Raw genomic sequence first — 19,570 nt, forward strand, 5'->3', positions numbered from 1 at the left:
CGAACCTGCGGCCTTCCAGGAGGTGAGCACTGTGCAGCCACCACAGGAGAGATATCCTGGCTCTGGGAGACAGGGTGATCCTTTGATGCATTTGTAAAGGAGACCCGGACCATTTGTCCAGTAGGTCCCATTGAAAAGTCCTCGCATGGAACCTGCCGAAGGGGATGGCCTCGTACGATGCCACCATCTTCCCCAGGACACGTGTGCAGTGAAGCACTGAAACCTTTTTTGGCTTTAATAGGTTCCTGACCAGAGCTATGAGCTCCTGAGCCTTTTCCATCGGAAGAAAAACCTTTTTCTGTTCTGTGTCCAGAATCAGGCCCAAAAAGGTCAGACGCGTTGCAGGAACCAGCTGGGACATCGGAATATTGAGAATCCAGCCGTGCTGTTGCAACGTCCTCACATACAGTGACACGCTGTCCAGTAACTTCTCTCGAGATCTCGCCTTTATGAGGAGATCGTCCAAGTATGGGGTAATTGTGACACCCTGCTTGCGCAGGAGCACCATCATTTCCGCCATTACCTTGGTGAAAATTCTCGGGGCCGTGGAAAGCCCAAACGGCAACGTCTGGAATTGTAATGACAGTCCTGTACCGCAAATCTCAGGAAGCCTGGTGAGGAAGAAAAATCGGAACATGAAGGTAAGCATCCTTTATGTCCAGGGAAACCATCCAATCCCCCCCCTCCAGGCTGGCGATGACCCCTCTGAGCGATTCCATCTTGAACTTGAACTTTTTCAAGTACAGGTTCAGGGATTTCGGAACCACAAACAGGGTTGAGTAATACCATTCCTTGCTGGAGAAGAGGAACCTTGACTATCACCTGTTGCAGATACAATTTTTGAATTGCAGTTAACACTAACTCCCTTTCTGACGGAGAAGCTGGCATGGCCGATTTGAAAAACCGGCGAGGAGGCATCTCTTCGAATTCCAGCCTGTATCCCTGAGAAACAATCTCTATTGCCCAGGGATCCACCTGTGAGTGAACCCAGACGTGGCTAAAAAATCGAAGACGTGCCCCCAACTTGAGCTGACCCCCCCAGGGAAGCCCCAGCGTCATGCGGTGGATTTTGCCGACGTAGGGGAGGACTTCTGCTCCTGGGAACTAGCTGTGTGCAGCTTTTTTCCCTTGCCTTTACCTCTGGCAAGAAAGGACGATCCCCGTACCTTTTTGCTTTTGTTTGAACGAAAGGACTGCATTTGGTAATGAGGTGCCTTCTTAGTATGTTGTGGGGGAACATAAGGTAAAAAAATAAGAATTTACTTACCGATAATTCTATTTCTCGTAGTCCGTAGTGGATGCTGGGACTCCGTCAGGACCATGGGGAATAGCGGCTCCGCAGGATACAGGGCACAAAAGTAAAAGCCTTAGGATCAGGTGGTGTGCACTGGCTCCTCCCCCTATGACCCTCCTCCAAGCCTCAGTTAGGATACCGTGCCCGGACGAGCGTACACAATAAGGAAGGATTTTGAATCCCGGGTAAGACTCATACCAGCCACACCAATCACACTGTACAACCTGTGTTCTGAACCCAGTTAACAGCATGATAACAGCGGAGCCTCTGAAAAGATGGCTCACAACAATAATAACCCGATTTTTGTAACAATAACTATGTACAAGTATTGCAGACAATCCGCACTTGGGATGAGCGCCCAGCATCCACTACGGACTACGAGAAATAGAATTATCGGTAAGTAAATTCTTATTTTCTCTGACGTCCTAGTGGATGCTGTGACTCCGTCAGGACCATGGGGATTATACCAAAGCTCCCAAACGGGCGGGAGAGTGCGGATGACTCTGCAGCACCGAATGAGAGAACTCCAGGTCCTCCTCAGCCAGGGTATCAAATTTGTAGAAATTTGCAAACGTGTTTGCTCCTGACCAAGTAGCAGCTCGGCAAAGTTGTAAAGCCGAGACCCCTCGGGCAGCCGCCCAAGATGAGCCCACCTTCCTTGTGAAATGGGCATTTACATATTTTGGCTGTGGCAGGCCTGCCACAGAATGTGCCAGCTGAATTGTACTACACATCCAACTAGCAATCGTCTGCTTAGAAGCAAGAGCACCCAGTTTGTTGGGTGCATACAGGATAACAGCAAGTCAGTTTTCCTGACTCCAGCCGTCCTGGAAACCTATATTTTCAGGGCCCTGACAACATCTAGCAACTTGGAGTCCTCCAAGTCCCTAATAACCGCAGGTACCACAATAAACTGGTTCAGGTGAAACGCTGAGACCACCTTAGGGAGAAACTGGGGACGAGTCCGCAGCTCTGCCCTGTCCGAATGGACAATCATATATGGGCTTTTGTGAGACAAAGCCACCAATTCTGACACTCGCCTGGCCGAGGCCAGGGCCAACCGCATGGTCACTTTTCATGTGAGATATTTCAAATCCACAGATCTGAGCGGTTTAAAATGTGATTTGAGGAATCCCAGAACTACGTTGAGATCCCACAGTGCCACTGGAGGCACAAAAGGGGGTTGTATATGCAGTACTCCCTTGACAAACTTCTGGACTTCAGGAAGTGAAGCCAATTCTTTTTGGAAGAAAATTGACAGGGCCGAAATTTGAACCTTAATGGACCCCAATTTGAGGCCCATAGACACTCCTGCTTGCAGGAAATGCAGGAATCGACCGAGTTGAAATTTCTTCGTGGGGCCTTCCTGGCCTCACACCACGCAACATATTTTCGCCACATGTGGTGATAATGTTGTGCGGTCACCTCCTTCCTGGCTTTAACCAGGGTAGGAATGACCTCTTCCGGAATGCCTTTTTCCCTTAGGATCCGGCGTTCCACCGCCATGCCGTCAAACGCAGCCGCGGTAAGTCTTGGAACAGACATGGTACTTGCTGAAGCAAATCCCTTCTTAGCGGCAGAGGCCATGAGTCCTCTGTGAGCATTTCTTGAAGTTCCGGGTACCAAGTCCTTCTTTGCCAATCCGGAGCCACGAGTATAGTTCTTACTCCTCTACGTCTTATAATTCTCAGTACCTTGGGTATGATAAGCAGAGGAGGGAACACATACACCGACTGGTACACCCACTGTGTTACCAGAACGTCCACAGCTATTGCCTGAGGGTCTCTTGTGTTCAGGCGGGACGCCATCATGTCCACCTTTGGTCTTTCCCAACGGTTTACAATCATGTGGAAGACTTCCCGATGAAGTCCCCACTCTCCCGGGTGGAGGTCGTGCCTGCTGAGGAAATCTGCTTCCCAGTTGTCCGCTCCCGGAATGAACACTGCTGACAGTGCTATCCCATGATTTTCCGCCCAGCGAAGAATCTTTGCAGTTTCTGCCATTTCCCTCTTGCTTCTTGTGCGCCCTGTCTGTTTACGTGGGCGACTGCCGTGGTGTTGTCCCACTGGATCAATACCGGCTGACCTTGAAGCAGAGGTCTTGCTAAGCTTAGAGCATTGTTTTATGTGGAGAGAAGTCTCCAGACTTGATCACACTCCCTGGAAATTTTTTCCCTGTGTGACTGCTCCCCAGTCTCTCTGGCTGGCATCCATGGTCACCAGGACCCAGTCCTGAATGCCGAATCTGCGGCCCTTTAGTAGATGAGCACTCTGCAGCCACCGCAGAAGAAACACCCTTGTCCTTGGAGACAGGGTTATCCGCTGATGCTTATGAGAAAGGAAAAAGGGATGGGGAGACTACTGCACTAGTAACAAGGTTTGTATACAATACCCCTTCATAGGTTATACTGCCTAGTATCTGGTCTAATTTAGGGGGTGCTGCCACTTAACATATTGTTGCCAATATAAAGACTAAATTCAAGGGGAAAGGGAAGGATTGGACTGGTAGTGGCGCACTCAAATTAAGCAAATGTAATTAAAATATAACTTTTATTAACGTCTTCATAAAAGAGCCAAGAACTGTGAAATTGATAAAAACAATGCAGACAAATGTGAGACAAGGTGCAACATGTAATGTTAAAAACACACACTCTCTATATCCAATGTGCTGTGCAATGTCCAATCTATACAATAAACGTATTCTAGGTTCTATGACCTTGCCAGTAATTAATTGGTGCTGTCAGATATCAAATCAGGTACAAGTTAGAGTCAGAGTTATGGCATTGTGGTGTTAATAGTTGTTTTCTTATCTAATAAACTCAGAGAATCAATCTGACTTGATATGTACTGTGTGATAATATGTATAACAGATTGTGTAAGGAGATTGATCTTTAATATATTAAGTCGTGTGGAACAGACCTAAGCGCTCTCAGTCTCAGCTGTCAGCGCGTTCATCCAATGGTAGGTATGCACAGCTCGTGCCTGTAAATTCCCTTAACACGGAGTTAGACAAGGTACCACTCTTTATTTAGGACAATAACACGGGCTCTCAGTCTCTGCTGTCAGCCCTTATTTATTCCTTATCACGAAATAAATCTGTAGTCATGAATTGTATAAACATATGGTGGGCAGAATACCCCTCTATTGTTTGAGGTATTAGTCAGTGCTCTCAGTTCTCTGCTGTCAGCACTCATTGAGGGTGTCCCCCATAGTTAAATCCATAACAATAATGACTACCATCTGCCAGAATTCATAAGTGATACCCTTTATTTGGGGTCTATTAACCACACTGCGGTGTTCACTATAATACACCTGGACTCCCTATAATGGGATTATAATATCTCTTTCATTTGATGCTCTCAGTCTGAGGTATCAGCACTTATTATTCAAGTCAGTGAAAGGTAGATATGGAGTAAATAATATAACAAGCCGATGGGTGTAAGAATTTGACACCTTGATGTGTGATCACAAGTGTTATATATATGTGGTTGCAAATCTCTGTTTCAGATATTCAATAATTTCAGTCACTATGGTTAGTGTTGGAGTCTCATTTATCAAAGTAGACTAATCAAAGAGGCTACATAAATTATCTTTTTCCTCTATATTGATTTTAATAATATTGACTTATATATAGAGTTTGTAAATTCACAATGGTTACTGAGATCTCCAATTATGTATTCAAAGTATCGGTTTCACTACATTCAATTAAGTTAATGAATGCCTATGTTCTAAATTTCTGATTGCCAGTTATTTTCCAACACTGTGTGCAGTATTGCTTATTCGTGATTTATTGCCTGGGCCATATTAAACATATATAGGGGGCCCTGTGTCATTCGTGATTAAATGCAATTCCTGATTACCGTTATAAACTGTTGCATAAAGTAGCTACCTATAAGCTGTTTAGTATAACAAGATAGCTGTTCGCATATAGCAGTAATGGGTGGAAGTTTAAGCAAAGCTCCTCTATATATTTGTACTGGGAGCTGAGAAGCCGATACAATGTTGCTAAACAGAGTTGCAATCTGAGCTGAGCTGAGGCATGGATAGAGCCGATACTGCACTTGACCCTATGCCTTGTCTCACGTACAGTTCCTTGTATAAATACACACAATCACTGACTACTACATCCTTCTGACTAGCACAATGAAATAGGACATGCACAATGGATTAAACACATGGTTAGGAGTGTGAATCGCCGACGCGCGTTTCACAGTTTTAGTTTCGTCAGGGCTAACTGAATGCCGAATCTGCGGCCCTTTAGTAGATGAGCACTCTGCAGCCACCGCAGAAGAAACACCCTTGTCCTTGGAGACAGGGTTATCCGCTGATGCATCTGAAGATGCGATCCGGACCATTTTTCCAGCAGATCCCACTGAAAAGTCTTGCGTGAAATCTGCCGAATGGAATCGCTTCGTAAGAAGCCACCATTTTTCCCAGGACCCTTGTGCAATGATGCACTGACACTTTTCCTGGTTTTAGGAGGTTCCTGACTAGCTCGGATAACTCCCTTGCTTTCTTCTCCGGGAGAAACACCCTTTTCTGGACTGTGTCCAGAATCATCCCTAGGAACAGCAAATTGTCGTCGGAAACAGCTGCGGTTTTGGAATATTTAGAATCCACACATGCTGTCGTAGAACTACTTGAGATAGTGCTACTCCGACCTCCAACTGTTCTCTGGACCTTGCCCTTATCAGGATATCGTCCATTTTCTTTGAAGAAGAATCATCATTTCGGCCATTACCTTGGTAAAGACCCGGGGTGCCGTGGACAATCCAACCGGCATCGTCTGAAACCGATAGTGACAGTTCTGTACTACGAACCTGAGGTACCCTTAGTGAGAAAGGCAAATTGGGACATGGAGGAAGCATCCCTGATGTCCCGGGACACCATATAGTCCCCTTCTTCCTGGTTCGCTATCACTGCTCTGAGTGACTCCATCTTGATTTGAACCTTTGTATGTAAGTGTTCAAATATTTCAGATTTAGAATAAGTCTCACCGAGCCGTCTGGCTTCAGTACCACAATATAGTGTGGAATAATACCCCTTTCCTTGTTGTAGGAGGAGTACTTTGATTATCACCTGCTGGGAATACAGCTTGGGAATTGTTTCCAATACTGCCTCCCTGTCGGAGGGAGACGTTGGTAAAGCAGACTTCAGGAACCTGCGAGGGGGAGACGTCTCGAATTTCCAATCTTTACCCCTGGGATACTACTTGTAGGAACCAGGGGTCCTGTACGGCCCCAGCGTCATGCTGAGGACTTGGCAGAAGCGGTGGAAGGCTTCTGTTCCTGGGAATGGGCTGCCTGCTGCAGTCTTCTTCCCTTTCCTCTATCCCTGGGCAGATATGGCTGGCCTTTTGCCCGGCTGCCCTTATGGGGACGAAAGGACTGAGGCTGAAAAGACGGTGTCTTTTTCTGCTGAGATGTGACTTAGGGTAAAAAAGGTGGATTTTCCAGCTGTTGCCGTGGCCACCAGGTCCGATGGACCGACCCCAAATAACTCCTCCCCTTTATACGGCAATACTTCCATGTGCCGTTTGGAATATGCATCACCTGACCACTGTCGTGTCCATAAACATCTTCTGGCAGATATGGACATCGCACTTACTCTTGATGCCAGAGTGCAAATATCTCTCTGTGCTCTATAGTCAATAAAATACTGTCCCTGTCAAGGGTATCAATATTTTCAGTCAGGGAATCCGACCAAGCCACCCCAGCGCTGCACATCCAGGCTGAGGCGATAGCTGGTCGCAGTATAACACCAGTATGTGTGTATATACTTTTTAGGATATTTTCCAGCCTCCTATCAGCTGGCTCCTTGAGGGCGGCCGTATCTGGAGACGGTAACGCCACTTGTTTTGATAAGCGTGTGAGCGCCTTATCCACCCTAAGGGGTGTTTCCCAACGCGCCCTAACTTCTGGCGGGAAAGGGTATACCGCCAATAATTTTCTATCGGGGGAAACCCACGCATCATCACACACTTCATTTAATTTATCTGATTCAGGAAAACTACATGTAGTTTTTTCACACCCACATAATACCCTTTTTTGTGGTACTTGTAGTATCAGAAATATGTAACACCTCCTTCATTGCCCTTAACATGTAACGTGTGGCCCTAAAGGAAAATACGTTTGTTTCTTCACCGTCGACACTGGAGTCAGTGTCCGTGTCTGTGTCTATGTCGACCGAGTGAGGCACACGTACCGACACACAGCACACACACAGGGAATGCTCTGATAGAGGACAGGACCCCACTAGCCCTTTGGGGAGACAGAGGGAGAGTTTGCCAGCACACACCAAAACGCTATAATTATACAGGGACAACCTTTATATAAGTGTTTTCCCTTATAGCATCTTAATATATAATCATATCGCCAAATAAGTGCCCCCCCTCTCTGTTTTAACCCTGTTTCTGTAGTGCAGTGCAGGGGAGAGCCTGGGAGCCTTCCCACCAGCAATTCTGTGAGGGAAAATGGCGCTGTGTGCTGAGGAGATAGGCCCCGCCCCCTATTCCGGCGGGCTCTTCTCCCGGTTTTTCTGAGACCTGGCAGGGGTGAAATACATCCATATAGCCTCAGGGACTATATGTGATGTATTCTTTTTAGCCAGAAAAGGTATTAACATTGCTGCCCAGGGCGCCCCCCCCAGCGCCCTGCACCCTCAGTGACCGTTGGTGTGAAGTGTACTGAGAGCAATGGCGCACAGCTGCAGTGCTGTGCGCTACCTCATGAAGACTGAAAAGCCTTCAGCCGCCGGTTTCTGGACCTCTTCTTACTTCGGCATCTGCAAGGGTGTCGGCGGCGCGGCTCCGGTGACCCATCCAGGCTGTACCTGTGATCGTCCCTCTGGAGCTAGTGTCCAGTAGCCTAAGAAGCAAATCCATCCTGCACGCAGGTGAGTTCACTTCTTCTCCCCTAGGTCCCTCGTTGCAGTGAGCCTGTTTGCCAGCAGGACTCACTGAAAATAAGAAACCTATCAAAACTTTTACTCTAAGCAGCTCTTTATGAGAGCCACCTAGATTGCACCCTGCTCGGACGGGCACAAAAACCTAACTAAGGCTTGGAGGAGGGTCATAGGGGGAGGAGCCAGTGCACACCACCTGATCCTAAAGCTTTTACTTTTGTGCCCTGTCTCCTGCGGAGCCGCTATTCCCCATGGTCCTGACGGAGTCCCAGCATCCACTAGGACGTCAGAGAAATTCGATTTACCAGCCGTAGCAGTAGAGACAAGGTGCCTTCTCCAAACAACTCCTCCCCCTTGTAAGGCAACGACTTCATATGCCGGGTCCACAAGAGTCGCCTAGCAGAAATAGACATAGCATTTATTCTGGAGCTTAGTAAACAAATGTCTCTGAGCATTCCTCGTATATAACGCAGCATCCTTGATATGCTCTAGGGTCATTAGAATGGCATCCTTATCTAGGGTCTCAATCTCCGTAGACAAGGAATCTGTCCATGCTGCGACAGCACTACAAACCCAGGCCGATGCCATAGCCGGCCTAACAATAGTACCAGAATGTGTGTAAATGTACTTCATGGTAACTTCCTGCTTACGATCCGCAGGATCCTTGAGGGTAGCAGTATCCTGGGAAGGCAGTGCCACCTTCTTGGATAAGCATATCAACGCCTTGTCTACTTTAGGCGAAGATTCCCATCGTATCCTGTCCTTTTGTGGGAAGGGATACGCCATAAGAATCCTTTTGGGAACTTGTAGTCTCCTGTCTGGAGATTCCCAAGCCTTTTCGCACAATTCGCTTAGCTCAAATGAGGATGGAAAGGTGATCTCAGGCTTTTTCTCTTTATACATGTGTACCCTCGTGTCAGGGACAGGGGGTTCCTCAGTAATATGCAAAACCTCTTTAATAGCAATGATCATGTAATGAATACCTTTAGCCACTTTTGGCTGTAATTTTGCATCCTCATAGTCGACACTGGAATCTGAATCCGTGTCGGTATCCGTGTCAGTGATCTGGGATAATGTGCGTTTCTGAGACCCAGAAGGTCCCGGTGCCAATGGGACAGGCATGGACTGACTACCTGACTGATCCCTAGCCTCAGTCTTGTCTAATCTCTTATGCAATAAATTTACATTAGCATTCAAGACATTCCACATATCCATCCAGTCCGGTGTCGGCGTTGCCGACGGCGACCTGACATTCATGCACTCCCCCTCCTCCTTAGGCGAGCCTTCATCAAACATGTCGACACACGCGTACCGACACACTCCACACACACAGGGAAACTCTTTTCTGAAGACAGGTTCCCCTTTAGGCCCTTTGGAGAGACAGAGAGAATGCCAGCACACACCCCAGCGCTATATGACCCCGGAGAAAAACACAGAATGTTTACCCAGTAGCGCTGCTGTAATGTATAATCGCCAATTATGTGCCCCCCCCCTCTCCTTTAAAACCCTCTTTCACCGTGTGTCAAGCAGGGGAGAGTCCGGGGAGCTTCCTCTCAGCGGTGCTGTGGAGAGAAAATGGCGCTGGTGAGTGCTGAGGGAAAAGCCCCGCCCCCTCGGCGGCGGGCTTCTGTCCCGCTCAAACTTTGTAAAACATGGCAGGGGCTCTTTTATATACATGTACAGTGCCAACCTGTACATGTATATAGGTCATTTTGCCATAGGAGAGGAATTCATTGCTGCCCAGGGCGCCCCCCCTGCGCCCTTATAGTGACCGGAGTGTGTGAGGTGTATGGGAGCAATGGCGCACAGCTACAGTGCTTTGCGTTACCTCAGTGAAGCACCCGAAAGGCTTCTGCCGCCTCAGAGTCTTCTTTCTTCTGGCTCTGTGAGGAGAACGGCGGCGCGGCTCTGGGATGAACGCCCAGGACGAACCTGTGTTCCACTCCCTCTGGAGCTAATGGTGTCCAGTAGCCGAGAAGCAGAGCCTATCATCTAAGTAGGTCTGCTCCTCTCTCCTCAGTCCCTCGATGTAGGGAGTCTGTTGCCAGCAGTGCTCCCTGAAAATAAGAAAAAAAACCTAACAAATATGCCTTCTTAGCAGGAAACTCAGGAGAGCTCCCTGCAGTGCACCCATCTCTTCTGGGCACAGTCTAAAAACTGAGGTCTGGAGGAGGGGCATAGAGGGAGGAGCCAGTGCACACCCAGAGTCTAAAGTCTTTCTTAAAGTGCCCATGTCTCCTGCGGAGCCAGTCTATTCCCCATGGTCCTTATGGAGTCCCAGCATCCTCTAGGACGTTAGAGAAAGGGGAGAAGACTGTCAACGAGCACTGGAGCTCTTTGACAGATGAAAATGAACAGGCTCAACATAGGACTATTTACATGAGGAATAACTTAGTGGAGGTGCTCCCAGAGAGTAAATAAATTAGGAGAGAGAGAGAGGGGGGGGGGGGGGGGGGGGGGAGGTTCCCCTCCTCTTCCTTACTCTGGCAACCTCTAAGCACCATATGTCAAACAGCGCGCTCACTGGAAACAGGTACACCTACTCATTCTCTGAAGGGTATGTGTGTACTGCCCTCTACATACAGTTTGTGTGTCCCACCAAAGCACATGTAACAGGGCACAATGCTATTATGAGCTATTAGTTTCACTTCTGTATAACAGGGTTTTGTGATTTCGACAGTTCACTATATGTTTACCGACACGTTGGGAAGCGGAATTCTACCATAACATGCCCTGAGGTGCCCTATGGATACTTCCTACCCACTACATCTACCATTCCAGGGTACTCTCATTTGGTAATGCCCCTGGATATTAACCCTGCACTGATTATAACAGGGCTATAGAAGGAGGATAAATCCAACAGCAGATACTCTGTATTCTGCTAATCCCCCTAGTTTACTCCTTAGACACGCTCAATCTGTTATTCGAGCACATAACAGAGCAGCAGCTGCCGCACTGAGTTTTATACCAGAGCCTATGCATGTTTAATATCCTTCTTGTTAGCTCTTTCCCTATGATGTACATGTACCAGGTATAAGAGTGTCATCAAATGTGCAATTTTGATTCCTTTTCTGCCAAGTAAATTATTTTCATATACGAGACGAGTACAGTGTGAAAACTTAACAGTAACATTTTATGTCATCTTACTATAGTTGCTGCACATTTTTCAGCCATTGTACTTGCACCCAGTTTGGGTAATCATTGTTTTGATCTCTATAACTGAACTTGGAACTTTTCATGTATACTGAAAAAAGTTCAATTTTAGACATAAACAAACCAGAGTGCCCCAAGAGTATTTACTTTTCTTTCCTTTGGATACTAACGCTGGCCATACATTAGAACAATTCCAAGGACGATTGCACGATTTAGACACATTGGAACGATAAATCGTTTGAAAATGTGCAATTTTCGCAAACAATAACGATCAGATATGCTGTCCCGCAGGTTGTTTGTCATATGTTCAGATCTTCCCCGCTGCAGGCAAGATCTGAAGCTATCGTCAACAACAGCATGCTCCTGGATGTGGCCACTCCTCTTTTGCAAGAAGTTAAAGATCTATCTTATGTGTACGAACTATATTGTGAGTCCAGGACTGCCGGGGAGTTCAAGGGAAAATATCGCTCATTTGCAAGTTGTTCTAATGTATGGTCACCTTAAGAATACCTCAGCTGTTAGATGCTCTGTATGTAGGATGTCACCATAGCCGCAATCTACTGGAATCAACGATGAATGCTCAGGAATATCAAATATGCCAAATGGAGTGATATGTTCAAAATGTATTTAATGTGTAATCTTTTACATGCCTGGAAATTCCTCATTCTAAACATTATTTTACTGGATAATTTGTAATTACAAAAGTAGAAGCTTGCATAAAGATAATTGTTAAATATTAAGACATACTCTTCTTTAAGAGAACCCTTTTTGATGGACTCTTCAACAAAAGTCTCAGTCTCCTGTTCCTCTGTCATGCCATGCAAGTATGGATTCAATGGTGGCGGCCTCCACAGTGAGCCGTTCTTAAACATTCTGAAATCTTCTGTCTTCCACTTTATTGGAGAATCTCCCTAAATAAATCATTAAAAGAGTTTTATTGGATAAAAATAGGGACAATACATTTTATTATAATCTATTTACACGGCGCCTCAAGGAATCCACAGTACCCAGTAAAAGTATGTAAACAAATAAGCAAAATAAGAAAAAAAGTGACTAAAGACGAATACACATGTCGCGACGGAGTGTCAAGGCCGATACGGACTACATCGTGCCCGGAGGCATGTAGTCCGTCTCGGCCCCACCTGCACCCACTATTTCTTGCGATGACGATCCTGCTTATACACACAGTGCGATATGCTCTATGTTTCCATGCGATATGGACTATACAGTCAATATCGCATGGAAAATCACACTGTGTGTATGCGGCTTTATAGGTCAACACAATATGGGACAAGTACAGGGTATATAAACATACCTGTATCAGCAGACGACACTGAAAAAAGTATTAAGGTGGCAGGAAACCGAGGGATCTAGTGCAGTCGAAGGGAGTAGAAGATTTACGTTAAGTTTAAGTACAAGAAGGAAAGGCACATGAGTGAAGAGGGTCCTGCTCGTTAGAGCTTACATTCTAAAGGGGAGGGGCAGACAGACAGCAGTAACATAGATGGGTAAACAGAGCGTGGAACAGAGGTTTTGGATGAAAGATGGATGGGTTTGGTGAAGAAGTGGGTCTTGAGAGACCATTTAATGTTTTGTAGAGAGGGAGAGTCTGATAGGGAGAGGTAGAATATTCCAGGGCTAGGGAGCAGCACATGCAAAATCTTGGAAGTAGGAGTGGGAGGAAGTAATCAGTGGGCAGTAATCAGTGGGCGGTGTGCATTAGCAGATAGGAGTGTACAGAGAGTTACAGTCAGAGATGTAAATGGGAGAGGAGTGGCTGAGGGCTTTGTGAGCGAGTGTGAGAAGCTTGTATTGGATTCTGAAAGGAACGCCAGTGAAGGGCTTGTACGAAAGTATATGTGGACGTAGTTCATTTGGTGAGGAAGATAAGCTGGACTGCAGCACTGCGGATAGACTGGAGTGGAGAAAGGCATTTTTCAGGATGCCATATAGGAGAAGAATACAGTAATCCATTCTGGAGATGACCCGTGAGTGGATAAGGGTCTTCGTAGCATCCTGAGTGAGAAAGTCTGATCCTGGAAATATTTTAGAGATGAAAACAGCAGGTTTGTGTGAGGTGCTGAATTCGTGGTTTGAACGAGAGGGAGGAGTCAAGGATTACTCCAAGACAGCGCACTTGGGAGCTAGAGGAGATAGTAGTGCCATCAATAGATAAAGATATAGTGGGATGTGAGATTGTGGGGGAGGTTGCGAAGATTATCAGCTCAGTCGTAGACATGTTACGTTTAAGAAAGTGCTGGGATATACAAGAAGAGTTAGCAGAGAGACAGTTGAAGATACGAGTGAGGAGAGCGAGGGAGAGGTCAGGGGAGGAAAGACAGATTTGAGTACCAACAGCAAAGAGATGATATTGGAAGTCAAAGGAGCTAATGAGGTCACCTAAAGAAAAAGTATAGAGAGAAAAGAAGAGGACTGAGAACAGAACCTTGGGGAACACCTACTGTTAGTGGAAGTGGGGGTGGGGTGGAGTAATGAGAGGAGACAATAGGAATAGTAAAAGAGGTAGGAAGACAGCAAGGAGAAGGCAGTATCACGCAGACCAAGGGAGTGAAGGGTTATGCAGAAGGAGAGGGTGATCTGAGTCCACAGTGTCAAAAGCAGCAGAGAAGACAAGGGTAATCAGCAGCAAGCAGAGGCCCTTAGGTTTGGCAGCATGGAATTCACTGCAGACTTTCGTGAGGGCAGTTTCAGAGGAGTGGAGAAGGCAGAAAACAGCCTGGAGTTGGTCAAGCAGTGAGATGGAGGAAAGTAAAGCGGTTGCAGGAGTGTGGAGGCAAAAAGCAGGAGAGAGATGGGTCAGTATAGGAGAGGGTATTTGGATCAAAGGTAGGTATTTCAAGAATAGGGGAGACAAAGACAGAGGAGACAGTACCTGATAAGAGGAAGAGATTGAGAAAGTGGGTAAAATAGGAACAAGCAGAAGGAAAGAGGTAGCACAGGCGGCGGGAGGGGATAAGATTTATGTGGTGGAGGGAGGGAGATGAGGGCTATGACCTCCTCACCAAATACATGGGAGAAAGATATCAGAGTTGGTAAGAGGGATGGGGAGGGATTATAGAGGAAAGGTGGTGACTGGTTGCTGATTTTTTGGTGGGATGTGATGTCCTGATGTATGTAGTCAATTTTGGATGTGTAGTAAGTAGCAAAGTCAGGGGCAGAGAATGAGGAGGAGAGATGAGGTGGTGGTGGGCAGAGGAGGGAGATGACAGTGGCAAAGAGGCGCCGAAGGTTGGAAGACTGGGAGGAAATTAGGTTCTTGAAGTGTGACTGATTACTGAAGGAAAGGACATAAATTTGAAATGGAGGAAATCAGCTTAAGGGCGTGATTTCATCCACTGTCGCTCGGCAGTACGCAAGTATTTTGCAGATATCTGTTGCATTTGGGGTGCCAGGGTTGAGGTGTTGATCTGCAGAGGTAAATAGTGGTCAATGGAGCGACAGACTCAAGAGCAGAAGTAAGGGATGCATTATAAAGGAAAGAAGCTTGTTCAGGGCATGAAAGAGAGAGAGAGAGAATAGGAGAGAGAATGGAGTTAAACAGGGAGGATAGGGAAGTCGTGTTGAGAGTATTAATGTTACGCCTAATGATGGTAGCTGTAGGAGGTAGATATGGAAAAAGAGAGAGATAAGTCAAAAAAGAGCAGGTGGTAGTCCCCCGAGAGGAGAAATGGGAAGTTGGAGAGATCAGAAATCCGAAAAACCAGATCAAGTGAGCTCCCATTCACATGGGAGGGTGGGGAGTTCCTCTGGGAGAGACAGAGCAAAGATGTGAGTTTAAGGAGTTTAAAGGTAGGGGATCTTGATCGGGATGTTGAAATTGGAGGGAATGTCAGAAGAGAGGAAGTCAGAAAGCAGAGTTGTCACGGAATTTGAAAGGTATGCCAGGGGGATGGGAAATGACAGCTACTCAAAGATGAACAGGTTGTAAGAGGATTATAGCATGGACCTCAAATGTAGAGAATGCATGGGACGGTCCTGGGGGTATGAGTTAGGATCAGTAGCTAGACAATTCTAGGGGTATGAGCTGGTAGGAGATATCTACAGGTTGCCTATGTTTTACTGGCCGTGCAATGCTAGCGAGGGGAGGGAGGGGGGGCAGTGCAACGAAAGCCCCTTGACGGCTCGGTGGCGAGCTACGCTAGCCACAGGTTCTATTTCCACTCTATGGGTGTCATGGACACCCATGAGTGGGATAGTGCCTTTTTGTCGGCATGCCAACTGTCGGGTTTGTGAGGCTTCGGGATATAGGATGAGGTATTGTGGCCGACAGTCTCCTGACCGCTGGTCACATAACTACATCCCATATCTATCTATATATACACACACACATATACACACACACTGATAGCATTAAAACCACCTGCCCAGTATTGCGTAGGTCTCCTTTGTGCCGCCAAAACAGCTCTGACTTGTTTTCTCCGCACAACCCACAGATGCTTGACTGGATTGAGATCTGGGGAATTTGGAGGCCAAGTCAACATATTGAATTCTTTGTCATGTTCCTCAAACCATTCTTGAACATTTTTACAGCGTGTCAAGGCACATTATCCTGCTGAAAGAGACCACTGCCATCAGGGAATACCGTTGCCATTAAGGGATGTACTTGGTCTGCAACAAAGTTTATGGGTGGTATTCAATTCTTTCCATCCCCTTCCACACCCGCTCTGCGATAACAGGGATCACTTAAGAAATGAGATTTGGCTGTGACATCTCATTTGAATACCGACCTATGTATGTGTTAAAGTAACATCCACGTGAATGGCAGGACCCAAGGCTTCCAAGCAGATCATTGTCAAGAGCATCTTGCAGCCCCTGGCGGCTTGCCTTCTTCCCATAGAGCATCCTGGTGGTATCTATTGCACAGGGATATGACACACATGCCCCCTGCCATCCACATAATGTAAAAGAAAACATAACTCATCAGACCAGGCCACTTTCTTCCATTGTTTCATGTTCCAGCACACGTGCCCACCTTTGGCAGTAGACAGGGGTCAGCACGGGCAGTCTGACAAGTGAGCGGCTACGCAACCAGACACACAGCAAGTTGTGATGCACTGTATGTTCTGACACATTTCTATGATAGCCAGCATTAACTTTTTTAGCAATCTGTGCTACAATAGCTCTTCTGTGGGATAGGACCAGATGGGCTAGCCTTCATTCCCTACATTAAATCAATGAGTTTCGAGCTGCAGTGACCCTGTCGCCAGTTCATCAGTTGTCCTTCATTTGGACCACATTCATTAGATATGAACCACTGCACACTGGGAACATTCTACAAGACCAGCCGTTTTGGAGATGTGACCCAGTTGTCCAGTCATCACTATTTGGCAGTTGTCAAAGTAGCTCAGATCCTTGTGCTTGCCCAATTTCGTGCTTCCAACACATCAACTTCCAGAACTGAGTGTTGCCTAATATATCACGCCCCTTGACAAGCGCCATGGTAAAGCAATAATCAATGTTATTCACTTCAACGGTCAGTGGGTAGGTGTATATAGCGGTAATAAGTTGTTGAACGTTGTAAAAGGGAATACACACAAAAAATAAAGAGACAAAACAACATTACATTTCACCATGTAAGCTGGTATATTACTTGCCTGTAATATAGAGTAAAGTTTCCATCTGAAATATACATGGGCGGGTGTCTGATTTTCAAACAAGAACCTGCAAAATAAAAGATACATGAATGTTCAGAAATGTAACATGGTGTAAACAGGTTTTGAAGCAGAGCTGCAACTTAACCTATATAGCACATAGGTGGTAAAAAGTATACCACGTTAGTTAAATTGAATATTTATGATTACATTACATCCTATTCCCTGAGTTGAGAACATTGGGAACTTAGAACTTCGCCTCAAAAAGTTCAAGACTATCCACCACTTAATACTTACACAGCCTCAAGAATAGAACAAGTGGGGGGGGGGCAGAGAGGAGAAACAAGAATCTTAAATAGATGAACAATAAAGACCAAAAGCATAGGGGTAAACTCAATTGATCACTGTAAATTTTACAAAAACGGGCTTTATCACATTTTACCCACAATGCTTCACTGGTTACTGAATTGCGGCAAAATCTGCAAGCTATCATGCGAAACGCTCAGAATCTGGGATAATTTCCCAGATCCATGTGTTTTGGCTATCGTGGCTGCAAAAAAAAAAAAAAAATGGCACGTGTCGTGGATTTTGTTTCTCAACAAACCCTCCCCCCCCCACAGTCATCATTCCCAGTAAGAAGGTCTGTGCTTATAGAAACTCTGTGGTGGTGGTAGCAGCAACATGCATCGTTCCCTGTAACAAGGTTTGCACTATATTATAGCGATTCCACGGAGGTGGCGGTAAGCACAGGCATCGTTACCTGTAAGAAAGTCTGTGCTTCCATCAAAAGAGGCCGTTTTTGTTGAAAAAAAAAAGAACAGACAAGGATGAAAATTAAAAATTCAAAGAGACAAGACTCTTCCAGGAGGACCTTGTTGGGTGTTTAAGTCTTGTCTCCTTGCTCCTTGAATAAGGGTAGGAAAAAAAAAATAAGAGTTCTGGTAAAGCTTACCTTTGTTAACTCAGGCAAAAGTATCAAAGACATAGAACCTAAGAAACATGTGGATAGACGACGACACAACTGTCTTGCATAGTTGTTCAGCAGACGCTACACGCCAGGCTGCCCACAAAAGGATCCACAGAGTAAGTAATGTGAGCAGAGACTGTATCCAGTACAGTGAGGTCGGCTTGCGTGTAGGCCTCTGAGATAGTCATGCAAAGCCATCTGGCCAGGGTTTGTTTGTTAGAAGGCCAGCCTTGCTTGTGGAATCCACAGAAGACAAAGAATTAATCTGTCTTCCGGATGGATCTACTACGTTCCACGTAGATTCGAAGAGCATGGACTACATCCAAAGAGGCATCCTCTGCAGAGATGTCTGGAGATTGGAAGGCCGGATACCACGTCTGGGAGGTAACCACATCTGGTCGGCAGTACTGCTCCATCATAATAAAAGGTCAGAAATGGACAGCAGCAAGAAAGTGCTTCTAAGTCTGACACCCTTCTTGCTGAGGCTATGGCCAAAAGAAAAAAAGTCTTTGCAGTTAACCATTTGAGGTCAACAGAATACAGAGGTTCCACGGAGACTGCTGCAAGGCACAGAGAACTATAGACAAATCCCATGGGGCTACCAGAGGCACACAGGGAGGTTGAATTCTCTGGAAGGAACAAACATCTTGCAGCGGAGCAATCAGTTTGTTGAACCAAACAGAAAGAGCTGAGACCTGCACTTTAAGAGAAAAAATGGTGGAGGCCAAGAACCAAACCGGCCTGGAAAAAGACAAGGATCCTGGACATCTGAAAAACCAGAGAATCATAGTGACATTGAGCACAGCACTGCAAGTGCACTCTGTAGTAGATAAGGCTTCCGGGTCCGAAGCATCATCTGCACAACAGAACGGGAGGCGCCTTTAGATCTTTAGAGGGACGACTCAAGAGCCACGCCGTGAAAGACAGACGTGCCAAGCCCGAGTGCAGACAGGGACCTTGAGACAAAGAGGCCTGGTCGCAGAGGGAGTGGAAAAAGAACACCTATGGAGACTGTGTAGATCCGTGAACTAATGACGCCTGGGCCAAGCAAGCGCTACTAAGATCACAGTGCCACCTTCCTGCTTGAAATTGCGACGCACCCTGGGAAGGAGGGATACCGGAGGGAAAAAGCACACCTGACAAAAGGTCCATTTGACTGCCAGAGCATCCACAAAAGCTGTATCGGGGTCTCTTGTTCTAGGACCCGTACAGAGGAAGCTTGCAGTAGTGCGGTGAGGTCCACCTCTGGGATACCTCATTTGTTCACCAGAAGCTGGAAGACGTCTGGATGCAGAGACCATTCTCTGGTATGTACGTCCTGGTGACTAAGGAAGTCTGCCTCCGAGCTGAGTATCTCCGGTATGAAGACTGCAGAGATTGCCTGGAGATGGAGTTCTGCCCATTGGAAAATTTGTGGCACTTCAGTCATTGCGAAGACACTGCGAGTGCCTCCCTGATTGAGATAAGCCACTGTCGTGGCGTTATTTGACTGGACTTGGACCGGACAATCTTGAAGATTGTCTTGGGCCAGAGTGAGGGCTTTGTAGATCACCCTATGCTCCAGAACATTGATTAGCAAGTTCCTGTCTGCTGGAGTAAAGCAGCCCTGAAAGCTGTGGGTTCCGGTGACTGCTCCCCACCC

The 19,570-nt window shown here is 46.5% G+C and overlaps 1 protein-coding gene across 8 annotated transcripts in view; it reads right to left on the reverse strand.

Annotated features, from left to right (window-relative positions):
* The window catches only part of U2SURP (U2 snRNP associated SURP domain containing), a 337,154-nt gene that overhangs the window by 48,942 nt on the left and 268,642 nt on the right, over positions 1 to 19,570 (reverse strand). For all 8 annotated transcript variants that reach the window (XM_063915979.1, XM_063915980.1, XM_063915981.1 and 5 more), the window contains 2 exons: positions 16,965 to 17,031; positions 12,097 to 12,260 (listed from right to left, as the gene is read on the reverse strand). In XM_063915979.1, the coding sequence (XP_063772049.1) occupies positions 12,097 to 12,260; positions 16,965 to 17,031 (231 nt within the window). The remainder of the gene's footprint in view (positions 1 to 12,096; positions 12,261 to 16,964; positions 17,032 to 19,570) is intronic.

The sequence above is a fragment of the Pseudophryne corroboree genome, chromosome 4 (assembly GCF_028390025.1).
Source record: "Pseudophryne corroboree isolate aPseCor3 chromosome 4, aPseCor3.hap2, whole genome shotgun sequence".
In the NCBI taxonomy this organism is placed as follows: domain Eukaryota; kingdom Metazoa; phylum Chordata; class Amphibia; order Anura; family Myobatrachidae; genus Pseudophryne; species Pseudophryne corroboree.